The sequence below is a fragment of the Alosa sapidissima genome, chromosome 13 (assembly GCF_018492685.1).
Source record: "Alosa sapidissima isolate fAloSap1 chromosome 13, fAloSap1.pri, whole genome shotgun sequence".
NCBI classification, from domain to species: domain Eukaryota; kingdom Metazoa; phylum Chordata; class Actinopteri; order Clupeiformes; family Clupeidae; genus Alosa; species Alosa sapidissima.
The window spans coordinates 26610017-26622516 of NC_055969.1; the positions used below are offsets into that span (position 1 = coordinate 26610017).

General features: G+C 45.6%; 1 protein-coding gene across 4 annotated transcripts in view; it reads left to right on the plus strand.

The window, feature by feature from the left end:
* igsf9a (immunoglobulin superfamily, member 9a) overlaps positions 1 to 12500 on the plus strand; it is a 43660-nt gene that overhangs the window by 20920 nt on the left and 10240 nt on the right. For 3 of the 4 annotated variants that reach the window (XM_042058351.1, XM_042058350.1, XM_042058349.1), the window contains 12 exons: positions 506 to 654; positions 812 to 929; positions 2171 to 2312; positions 2970 to 3115; positions 4214 to 4356; positions 5422 to 5565; positions 5760 to 5876; positions 6900 to 7050; positions 7976 to 8087; positions 8619 to 8809; positions 9086 to 9303; positions 12494 to 12500. The exon at positions 12494 to 12500 is cut by the window's right edge and continues 78 nt beyond it. In XM_042058351.1, the coding sequence (XP_041914285.1) occupies positions 506 to 654; positions 812 to 929; positions 2171 to 2312; positions 2970 to 3115; positions 4214 to 4356; positions 5422 to 5565; positions 5760 to 5876; positions 6900 to 7050; positions 7976 to 8087; positions 8619 to 8809; positions 9086 to 9303; positions 12494 to 12500 (1638 nt within the window). The remainder of the gene's footprint in view (positions 1 to 505; positions 655 to 811; positions 930 to 2170; positions 2313 to 2969; positions 3116 to 4213; positions 4357 to 5421; positions 5566 to 5759; positions 5877 to 6899; positions 7051 to 7975; positions 8088 to 8618; positions 8810 to 9085; positions 9304 to 12493) is intronic. The other variant, XM_042058352.1, reaches the window with a different exon arrangement.

A 12500-nucleotide genomic window follows, 5' to 3' on the forward strand; every position in this document is an offset into this window, starting at 1 on the left:
ACATGAGCCCTGAACATCTCACTGAGACATGAGCCCTTAACATCTCACTGACACATGAGCCCTGAGACATGAACCCTGAACATCTCACCGAGACGTAAGCCCTGAGACTTGAGCCCTGAACATCTCACTGAGACATAAGCCCTGAGACATGAGTCCTGAACATCTCAGTGAGACATGAACCCTGAGACATGAACCCTGAACATCTCACCGAGACATAAGCCCTGAGACATGGGCCCTGAACATCTCACCGAGACATGAGCCCTGGACACAGCTGACAATGTTCAGTGGGATTCAAATTGCAGTCAGTTAACTGCGGCACCACCAAAAAGCAATGACCACACCAACAAATGGACACGTGACGTATGCTCAGTCTGAGGTATCTGGGTGTGCAAGCTGTCCAGGAGGGAATGCTCCTGACTGGACGGAGGTGTGTGGTTGTAACTCGGTGGGTTTCTTGTGGCTGATGTGTTTATTGTTGTTGTTTATGTTTACCTGTGCTCTCTAGCGGCCCCTATCTTCACGGAGACTCCACCACCTGTTGTGGAGGCCCTGTTGGGGAAGCCGCTCACGCTCAGGTGTGTCGTCCGTGGCAACCCGACCCCGAGAGTCACATGGGCTAAAAATGGCGTCCTTCTCAAGCAGAACAAGACTGAGGTGAGAGGGAAATGGAGTCTCAGGACAGAGTCACTCTCATGTTTACAGACTTAAAAAAATACAAGATGGATGGTTGTTAACCACAGGTAACATCATTTTGGTTATCCTTCCTTCTCTCTCTCTCTCTCCTCTCTTACACACACACACACACACACAGGTGCGCAATGGGACCGTGTCGTTCCGGTCAGTGACCAGAGAGGCAGCTGGTGAGTACAGATGCGACGCCTCCAACTCCGAGGGCAACGTGAGTCATGTGACACGGCTGAGTGTCAAAGGTCAGTGTCTGGTCAGAGAACTGTTGTGTTGTGTGTGTGTGTGTGTGTGTGTGTGTGTGAGTGAGTGTCAAAGGTCAGTGTCTGGTCAGAGAACTGAACTGTTGTGTGTGTGTGTGTGTGTGTGTGTGTGTGTGTGTGTGTGTGTGTGTGTGTGTGTGTAAGTGTGTAAGAGAGGAGAGAGAGAGAGAAGGAAGTGGGCCTGTTTAGACTTTAAATAGTTTCCAATGCTTTGCTCAGCGGTATATCATGTTAATGTGTGTTTTGAGCTGTTAGCACCGCGGGTCAGATATGTGGGTGCTGGTGTTTACACTGTTCACATTGTTGTTAGCGTTAGCAATATCCCCGGGCCGTGCAGCACCGCTGTAGCCATGGCAACTCAGGTTACCATAGCGCTCAGCGAAGCAGCCCCAGCACAGTTTAGTGCCCAGGGCATGGGTTGTGTACATAAAAAAAGCTCAACAACAGCTCCATTACCGTAATTGGTTTTATATATCTCAAGTGGAATTGTAGATTGCTGTTTGTCATTCTAGGTTTAAGTGAATATTCCCCTCTAGTGGCCATTAAGTGTAACTGCCATATCACAGTGCACTATGTAACGTATGACCCTTTACTAAGAGGGTAACAGAACTTCCCTAGTTTTCTATGAAATGTTTTAATAGTGATGATGATGATGATACGTCAATACAATCAATAGCAAATACAGCCAGTTTTAATATAAATAATAATATTTTCTTTTCTTTTTTTCTCTTGCACTTTTTTTTTATCTTGTTCCCCAAAACGTTGCAACAGTAGTGTGTGTGATGAGTGTAACTGATATCTACAATCATCAACTGTGTTAACTGGATCTGTGCTGATTGATTTCGCTCTGTGGGCTCTATTTTTACTAATTCTGGCATATTTACATGGTGTTTTTTGCACAATGTTCATTAATATGCATGGTCCCTATCAAATAAACCAATAAATAAATAAAAAATAAATTTAAATGCCAGGCTTTTAAGTGAAAAGACTGAAGTCTAAAGCTGACTGAATGACTAAAATCAAATCGAATGTAATACCATGAGCAAGATCATAAGCACAAGCATTGGTGGGGCAGCTAAAAGCTGCCACATGCCATGTGTTGGCTTTAGGTCATGCCCAAGGACTTGCATGTTGCAGGTTGGGCAGCATTTAAATGAAGGCCCTGCATCTTCAGCTTCTGTGTGATTGTAAGTAACCCTTTTATCTCTGCCCCCCCCCCCCAGGTCCCCCTGTTATCCGCATCCCTCCTAAGGACCTGGTCCTCAACATCTCCCAGGGGGCCGCGCTGCTGTGCAAGGCAGAGGCTGACCCCCCCAACATGACCTACGTGTGGCAGAAGGAGGGGGAGAACATCTACCACATCCAGTGAGGGCTCAACACACACACACACACACACACACACACACACACACACACACACACACACACACACTCTCTCTCTCTCTCTCTCTTTCTGTCTCTGGAGCATTCTTTGATCTTTATTAACACAAGCCAAGAGGGAACGTTCCTGTTTGACCTGAAGTTTATAGTAGTTTAAAGTTTAAAGTAGCGGTACCTGTCTATTTGACCTTCACCTGAACAGCCTTCCTGAGTTTAAACTAGCAGTACCTGTACCCTTAGTCAGAAAGTCAACCATATTTGGTCTTTGATGTTTCATGTGATTAAAAAACAACCAGTGTGGAGAGCAATCCCAGACACATCTTCAGATCTTGCAGTTAATTGAAGTGAGGTGAGCATACTGTTGACTCAACAACTTAATTTAATTTCAGAACTGACAAATGATCTACTGTGGATTGTACCAAGCCTTCCGTGCTGTTCTCTGAATATCATCTGTGAGGTGCTGAGATTAGTGGGTGGATAGGTTTTGACGTGTTGTGAAGAGAGCTGCCACATGATGGCACTCTTACTCCAAAACTGTCTCTTGTGTCTCCTCTTCTTGTCCATATAGAGAGAACCTGAGTCTGTCTGAGTCTAAAATAGAACACCAAATGATGCTGACAGTTCTGCATTGTGTTCCTACAGGTCTCTGAAGTCCCGTGTGAAGGTACTGGTCGACGGAACGTTGCAGATCAGTCGCCTCACCCCAGAGGATTCTGGGAACTACACCTGCACGCCCACCAACGGGCTGCTCACTCCCCCCTCTGCCTCGGCTTCCCTGACTGTCAGACGTGAGTTTACCCATCGTCCACCCATCGTCCACTTCTAAGCGTATCCACCCCAGGATGAAGGCGCAGGGGCAGAAAAGAAGCTTGTCTGCCCCTGCGGAAGCTTGTCTGCCCCCCCCCCCCCCCCCCCCACACACACACACACACACACACACAAACACACGTGTGCACACACACACACACACATGCACGCACGCACGCACGCACAAACTCTCTCTCTCTCACACACACACACACACACACACACACACACAGAGACCCTCTCTCTCTCACACACACACACACACACACACACACACATACACACACACACACCCTCTGGCTGTAGTGTGTCCTCACCCTGTGCTGCTGGGCTCTTACTAAATCATTCACTTATTTACAGGGGGAGCCCAGCAGCCATTAATGAACATTAAGGCTAAAACAAGTAATCAATTAATTGACTAGTTGTAGACTATTAGGACTATGGCAACTATCTTGGTAATCATTAATTAGTTTGTATCATTTTTTTAAGGAAAGCACCACTACATTTATATCCTTAAACTTCCATAATATATTCTGCTTTCTCTACTCCTCTATGCCACTAAGCATCGTGGGTGTGTGCACTAAACACGCCATTTGAGGACACATCCTTGAGATTTAGAAAACAATCATTGACATTTTCCTCACCATTCTCAGGCCTTTTATACATTAAAGAATTACTCTACTCAATTAATCGAGGAAATAATTGAAAGATTAATTGACCATGATAATGGTAATAATTGCAGGTTGCAGGCCTAATGAACATTGTCAACAAGCCTGTGAACAAGGCAGAGTGTTGATAGGTATTGACTGATCCAGTGGTCATTACAACAGGGGAAGGCCGGAGATGGGCTGTAGGGTTGCATTGATTGATGAATTGGTGGTGGGCATGGCATTGATTGGCAGTGGGCTGGCATTCGTTTGCAGTGGGGTGGCATTGATCCTGTAATCACTAGTACTTCTCTACACAGGGAAGGTAGTGTGTGTGTGTGTGTGTGTGTGTGTGTGTGTGTGTTGTGAGCGGTGCTGCTGGTGAGTGAGTGAATGCTGCTGTTAATGTTTTGCTTCTGATTTCTTGTCCAGATCCTGCCCAGGTGCTCAACATGCCCAGGGAGACGTACCTGCCCACAGGTATGGGTGGCGCCATACCCTGCCCCGTCCGAGCTGAACCGCCTCTGCTCCGCGTCGACTGGACCAAGGATGGAAAGCCTCTGGACTTGGATACAGTGGGTGTCTTAAAATCACCACTCATTCGATTATCTAATAATTACTACTTCTTGACACTGTGGCCCCTTCCGTTTCCAGGATAACTAGGGGAGAAAACAAACACATTGCACAACTGAAGTGAACTGCAGTGAATTAAAAACAACAGCGAACATGAGGCCATTTAGTGATGTCATTTCACTACGCGCAAGCTGTTCCTTTTTAAGGGCACTCACTCAGTCCAGCTGGCGTCACATTCAGACTGTAACTCTTCTGCTGGTCTATCTAGCTCATCAGGATAGTTCAGTACATTATCAATGAACAAATTCAACCACGCGGTTTTGTCTCCACCGTCAAGAGGAAATGACGATGCTATCGATGTTGAGAATACACATCTAGTATGTTACTCTCATCGGTGGCATCATAGACTGTGTAGAACAGTCTATCGGTGGCATTATATTCAGTAAAAAGCAGCTGATTCTTATGAGCTCAACTCTTCAGCCAGGTAGATGATCTAATTAGTGAAATCATCAGGTTTAGATACACAAGTAGAATTAATACATGCGTAGGAGGTTTACCTTCTGAAGCCAGGTTTCTTATCTCTGATTCTACATTTCCCTGTGCACAGTCCTCAACCCTTCAACCCTTCCCATAGTGCACTTCTCTAGCCTGTTCAATCTGTCCTCCAAATTGTTGAAATTTGTTTTTCAATCAAAAAAAAAAAAGAATCTCAAAGGGAATCAATGGTTCCCATAGCGCCCTTCGTTCCCCTGTTCAGTGCTTCCCCTGATGCACTACTCTACCTCACTCAGTCTGTCCTGTAGATCTTCAGCAGGAGGTCTTCAGAGGTACTGCAGGGGGGCCATCAAAGTATTTAAGACCAACTGTTTCCTTGCACAGTTCCCTCAGGTCAAAGTATTTAAGGCCAACTGTTTCTTTGCACAGTTCACTCAGTTTGCTGCTGACTAACCCCCCACTCCCACCACCACCACCACAGTGCAGTTTCATTGTCCCCATTTCAGTCAAGACTTTTTTTTGCTTTTCTGCGGCGACTCACAGGGAGCTAATAACACGTTCCCCATCTCTAGCAGTATCCGGGGTGGACGCTGACATCACAGGGCTCCGTGGTCATGGCAACGGCCAGCGAGGACGCAGCAGGTGTTTACACCTGCACGCCGTACAACGTCTATGGTACAATGGGCGAATCGGAGCCCACCAGGGTGATTCTGCAGGTCAGTCGGTTCTTCAGCTGCTCTGGTTCTGTTCACTGAAGTAAAAGGAAGAGGTGTTGGGAACATCTATCTATCTATCTATCTATCTATCTATCTATCTATCCATCTATCTATCTATCTATCTATTTACAATATCTATCTATATCTAATGATTGCAATTGGCTGACCGTTCTTTTTCTGAAACACATCTGTAGGACCCCCCCTCCTTCAAAGTGTCCCCTCGTAAGGAGTACCGCCAGGAGGTGGCGCGCATGCTGGTCATCCCATGCGAGGCCGCTGGAGACCCAGCACCTAGAGTCACCTGGAGCAAGGTGGGTACAGTCCACACCTACAACATCAACATCAAATAGTCAATAGTTAGATTACACAGATAGACAGCCAGAAAGCCCCAGCATGTCACACATGTGAAGTCATGCTTTGTGTGTGTGTGTGTGTGTGTGTGTGTGTGTGTGTTCTCTTTCTCAGTATGTCCAACCTGTGTGCTTTTCTTTGTGTGGGGGCTGCATAGAATGGATATTCTCTGTGCTGTCGTGCTTTTGTTCAATACACAGTATAGGAGACTGTGTGTCGGTCTGTTCAGTATACAGTATAGGAGACTGCATGCTTTTGTTCAATATACGGTATAGGAGACTGCGTGTGTTACTGTGTGTGTGTGTGTGTGTGTCTGTTCAATATACAGTATAGGAGACTGCATGCTTTTGTTCAATATACAGTATAGGAGACTGCGTGTGTGTGTGTTGCTCTTGGGTGCTCTTTGTTGGTGCCCCCCCCCAATCCCAATCCTCCCCCACCTTTCTTATGCAGCTCTTGCCACTTAATCTACTAAACCCCTCTTCTACTGCACTTTTTACCCCCCCCCCATAAATGCACAAATAGGCTGACACCAGACATAATTTCACTGCATTTCTTACTTCCAGTAACTATATGCATGTGATAATAAACTTCATTGTATCCTTGTATCCTTGTGTCCTTGTGTGTGTGTGTGTGTGTGTGTGTGTGTCTGTTCAATATACAGTATAGGAGATTGCGTATCTGCACAATATACAGTATAGGAGACTGTGTGTGTGTGTGTGTGTGTGTGTGTGTGTGTGTGTACAGTATACAGTATACAGTATAGGAGACTGCGTGCTTTTGTTCAATATACAGTATAGGAGACTGCGTGTCGGTCTGTTCAATATACAGTATAGGAGACTGTGTGTGTGTGTGTGTGTGGGTGTGTGTGTGTGTGTGTGTGTGTGTGTGTGTGTGTACTGCGTGTCAGTCTGCTGCTTCTCTCGTCCAGCCCTGACCTCAGTTAATCGTCTGTCCATGCGTGCTGTTCCTCTCTTGTCCAGGTGGGGCGCTCTCCCAGCTCCCCCTTCAGCATGGCGCCCAATGGCTCTCTGGTGCTACGGTCACTCAACAAGGACCACCAGGGGGTGTGGGAGTGCTCCGCGGCCAACAGGGTGGCCACGGTCAACGTCAGCACCACCGTTCTCGTTCTGGGTGAGTGGTCAGCTGACGGAGCGATGATCACTCTTCCTCTGCAGACTTGTACTCGCATCCTGTCAGGACAGAAAACTTCGGCATGCTCACACAGTGTGTGTGTGTGTGTGTGTGTGTACAGTATGTGTGTGTGTTTGTGTCTGTGTGTGTGTGTGTGTGTGTGTGTGTGTGTGTGTGTGTGTGTGTGTGTGTGTGTGTGTGTGTGTGTCTGTGAGTGTGTGTGTGTGTGAGTGAGTGTGAATCATCACTTCCTGACTGTCAGATAAACCCAAGATCTCCTCTGTAGATATGCAAAATAACACTGCTGGTCTAGTGGTTGGTAGAACCATGCTGGCAGACAGAGATGGGATTTGGTAACTGTAATGCAAGACGCCACAATCTCCCGTGAGATTCAGCGAGTTTGCTTTCAGCTCGCTGGCTTTTCATGGCTACAAAGACCTTGAGCAGTTTCCATAGCGATGCGGTGCTCAGGCGCTCCTCTGCCATGCTGGAGAGCGCACAGAGCATACAGACCTGTAAATAAAGGTGTTATTAAAAACGGCTCTCCTATCTCCTCTCTCTCATTTCTCGCTTCTGTCCTCTTTTCCTCCTCTCATCTTTCTCCTCCTCCTCTGATCTTTCGCTTCCTTGTTGCTGTCTCCCTCTCTCTGGGGCTTTCCTCTCGCTCTCCTGTTATCTCTCTTTTCACTCTCTTTTTCTCTCGCACACTCTCACTATCCCTCTCTTTCTCACCCTCCCTCTCTCTTGTCTCCATCTGTCTCTCTGTCTCTCTCTCTTTCTCTTTCTCCATCCTTCTCCCACTCCTCTCCCTCTCCTCTCTCTCCATCCATCTATCTCTCTCTCCCTCCTCTCGCTCTTCTTCTTTCTCTCCATCCATCTCTCTCTCTCCTCTCTCTCCATCCCTCCTTCTCTCTCCCTCTCTCAGGCACGAGTCCCCACGCGGTGCCCCTGCTGTCTGTCTCGGCTGGGCTCACCCATGCCAACGTGTCATGGGAGCCGGGCTTTGATGGCGGATACACACAGAAGTTCACCATCTGGTCAGTGTGTGTGTGTGTGTGTGTGTGTGTATGTGTGTCTAAATCTTTCATGCCATGTGTGTGTCTTGTGTCCCGTGAAGCAAAGCCATTCGTCCCGCTTGGAGCCTGCTGAGCTGTAGCGTGTTATTAATATCTTAAATGTGTGTGTGTGTGTGTGTGTGTGTGGGTGTATGTTAGTTTGATGAAAGAAGTGCTGAAGTGTGTGTGTGTGTGTGTGTATGTGTGTGTGTGTGTGTGTGTGTGTTAGTTTGATGAAAGAAGTGCTGAAGTGTGTGTGTGTGTGTGTGTGTGTGTGTGTGTGTGTGTGTGTGTGTGTGTGTGTGCCTTCCTGTGTTTGACTGTGTGTGTGACCATGTGTGAGAGTGAGGAAGAGTGAGAAAGACACTGTTGATATGGAATGAAGCAAGAGAGATGAAGGAAGCGAGAGAATGCATTCAAAAGGCAGAAAGATGAAGAGAACTAGTCGAGTGTTCCAGATCTCTCTCTCCCTCACACACACACTCTCTCTCTCCGGCCCCCCTGCTGTTCCAGGCTGAAGCGTGCGTCTTCTGAGGCCGACGTGGAGAAGCAGGAGTGGGCATCCGTGCCCGTGCCACCCTCTGCAGGCACCAGCCTGCGGGTCACTGGCCTCCTGCCAAGCACGGACTACCAGTTCAGCGTCCTGCCGCAGAACAAGATGGGCACCGGGCCCTTCAGCGACATCGCTACCGCCAGAACCCTGGGTCAGTAGCACTGCTCCCACTCACAGACTCCCAGAGACATTTGGGACAAGCGTCTGTTTTAACGCAACAGGAGGCTGCATTTGATCACCCAGTCTTTTTTACTTGCGTTTGTACTTCAGTAGGCCTAGTTCTATTAATTTCTGTTATGTATGGATGATAAAAGATAGCAGATAAACCAGACCGGGGATAGCATATGTATAGCAAGCATAGTGTGTGTGTGTGTGTGTGTGTGTTAGTAGTGACGTGAGTGACATGAATCTTTTGCTCCTCTCTTAGATCCACAACCAGTTGTAAAGGAACTGGCTCCGCCTACATTCCTGTCAGCCAATGTGACATCGGGGGGCGTGGTGATCCGCTGGAAGCCCCCCCGTGGCCAAAGCCCCCCTGTAGAGAGCTTCCTACTTCAGTCTCGTCTGGAGGGGGGCCAGTGGGCTAACCTCGTGGAGGGCATCAATGCCAACCGCACCCACATGGTGCTCCAGGACCTTAGCAAGGTAACATAAATATCCTAGCGCAGCTAGCATTTCTTTAGCAAGGTAACATAAATATCCTAGCGCAGCTAGCGTCTCTTCCTCAGCAAGGTAACATAAATATCCTAGCACAGCTAGCATTTCTTTAGCAAGGTAACATAAATATCCTAGTGCAGCTAGCGTCTCTTCCTCAGCAAGGTAACATATCGTAACGCCTTCAATTACCACCACTTTCGTTCGAAAATTCTAAAACAATTATGATTTTTAATACTTAAAAATAACATTTGATAAATGAACCTTATATTTTTCAGTTGCCATAGGTGTGTAGATTTGAACCAAATCTGGTTTAGTTCTTACCGGGGCTTTTACTGCCTGAAATATCCGATTTTGTTTACCACGCTCGGAGGTTAGTGCTGGCCTGATGGGTCGCCTATTTACGCCATTTCAATGGCACATGAGTGGTTAGACCGAGAATTCTCGTCATGAAATTAAAATTCCACTGGAGCTCCAAGCGGATTTGTACACGCAGCCTTACAACACTGTTTACAGCTTTTCGAGTCATTTTTGGTACATAGCTAATTTAGATACACCTATGGTGTGGGTGCTTGCATTTCTTTAGGAATCCGCTGTCTTGGTTTGTATAGAAATTAATATTAAGTGACACATACACGCAAGACGGCGGAAATACGGGACCGGCGGTAATAGGGAGAGTTTCGATAAATATCCTAGCGCTGCTAGCATTTTCTCAGGATGGTAAACTAAATATCCTAGCACACTACGAGCATCTCCTCAGAATGCCCCCTTCCATGCTTCTCATTTGCCCAGAAGGCAGAAGATTGCATGGTAGTAGTATCAGTGTGTGTGTGTGTGTGTCTGTGTGTGTGTGTGTGTGTGTGTGTGTGTGTGTTATGGCAGTAGTCAGCCTCTGCAGGGTCCTCATGCGGTTTTGTTGAATGATTTTCACACATTGTTTTTTAAATGCCACTTCTCACTTGGCTAGAAGAAGACCCTACCCCGAAGTAGGAGCTAAAATAATTATAGAAATAATTATGTGGTCCGAGGAGCTACAATCACACCCAGTTACATGACGTGTGAATGGTTCTAGTGAAACTGTATAACCTGAACATGTATTTTGCTGTTTTGAAGTAACTATCTGAAGTTGTCACATCATGGAAGTCTTGTTGCACTCTGTTAAACATATTAAAATGAATAATTAATAGACTAACAGACTGCAAGAAGTCACTAGAATGATTTTTAGCATGCCAATTAAGGATAATACGATAGCATATCGGCCCTAAAAATCGGCAGGTCACATCGGCCATCGGCTGTCTCCGACCGCTAAAAATCGGTATCGGCATCGGCTTTAGAAAAACCCAAATCGGTCGGTCTCTAGTTCTAGGAACTGCAAAAGGCCCTCAACTGCAAAAAGCCCAAATATTAAGCTCTGCTCTTACCTAACTTAACTGAAAAATGGCTCAAAACCTGATGAGGCAATGTCTCTTATCAAAATAACAAAATAAAAAGTCATTGTTAAGAATAACCTATATAATGAAAATCCTAAGCTATCGAATGGATTGAAGTACATCTTCAAGCATACTTAATGAACAGGCTCACCTACAAGCTGCCCTATTGATGGGTGCTTCTATGGAAGATCAAAAACACAAAAGCAGCTCCTTTGGACTTCCATGTAAAGCGCTGCTTTCTATTTGAACTCATCCACTCAGTTGTGAACTTTTTTAGGATGTTAATATGAAGCTGTCCTCTCCTCTCGTCTCTCCTCTGTTTACCCTTATTGTGCTCTATTGATCAAGCTCTCTGCTCATACTTCTATTTAGAGTCACACAAGTAGCTTCATAGGACTTTGTTCTTGTTGTGCGTGTTCTCTGTTGTCCTTGTTGTGCGAGTTCTCTTTTGTTCTCGTTGTGCGAGTTCTCTTTTGATGGTGGTCTACTATTTCATGGTCTCATGCTTGTACTCTATGTCCACTTTCCCTATAATTCTGTTCTTTTGCAGTTTTGAGTAATTGCTATCTGCATTTTTTTGGCTCTGTACTTGTACTTTGCACAATTATATTGAATCTACTCTAATATAATATAATATAATTTACTGTATACAGCAGTAGTTCCCCCAAGAAATATACACAAGCACATCAACAAAAGGCATATACATATCCATATTGTGTAAGAACAAGTGTGTTTTCAGTCTTGATTTAAAGTATTGTATAAATAAAGTATATCTGGGAGTGAAGGAGCACCGCTAACATCACTGACTGACAGGCAGTTGACCCGAGTTCGATTCCAACCGTCTGTGTTTCTTTGGATAAAAGCATCTGCTGAATATCAGTCAAACTTAACTTAACTTAACACTTTAACTCCGTTGGATAGTGGGGAGTAATCGTATCTGCAAAGGAAGACTGTTTCACAGCTTTGGTCCCTTTTGGCCTCAGAAAAGCACCCTCACCTTTGCGCTTTTCAAGGCTGCTGGGAAAAGGGCTTAAGAGTGTACCGATGGACCGTAGCACTCAGGCTGGACTGTGGGGCTGATCAGACCGCTGATAATGCCTCTTATCTCCCTGCTCTATGATGGCTGTGTCATAATGGGTTGGTTCATGGCCATGACACTTGTTCCATATTGTGTTAGTTAATGGACCATTTTCACAGCCATTTATTGTTTGTTTGTTTTTTTTCATTTTTGACATGAAATATATGGCAGGCCAGGGTGTTACTAGTGGCACTAATTAAGGTTCTGATTCTGATACACTTCAATTGAACAGAGACTTCATTATAATAAAATAATACAATTATAATAAAATAATAATACAAATATAACATTAGTAACGCCTGTGCTTGCCCTACTACTTCATATCAAAATGGCTGCTTCAAAAGGCCTTCTCACATCTCAAAACATCTTTCTACATGATAATGTCCTCTCCTTCACAATGTCTCCATCAATAGATGTGTTTTATAATATCTAATGGCCATGTCTCTGATAAGTATGTCTCCTGTTTGATAATGTCCCCTCTGATACGTATGTCTCCTGTTTGATAATGTCCCCTCTGATAAGTATGTCTCCTGTTTGATAATGTCCCCTCTGATATGTATGTCTCTTGTTTGATAATGTCCCCTCTGATACGTATGTCTCTTGTTTGATAATGGCCCTTCTGATGATCATGTTTCCTGTTTGACATTGTCCCCCTGCTGGTTTTTCTCCTCAGGACCGTG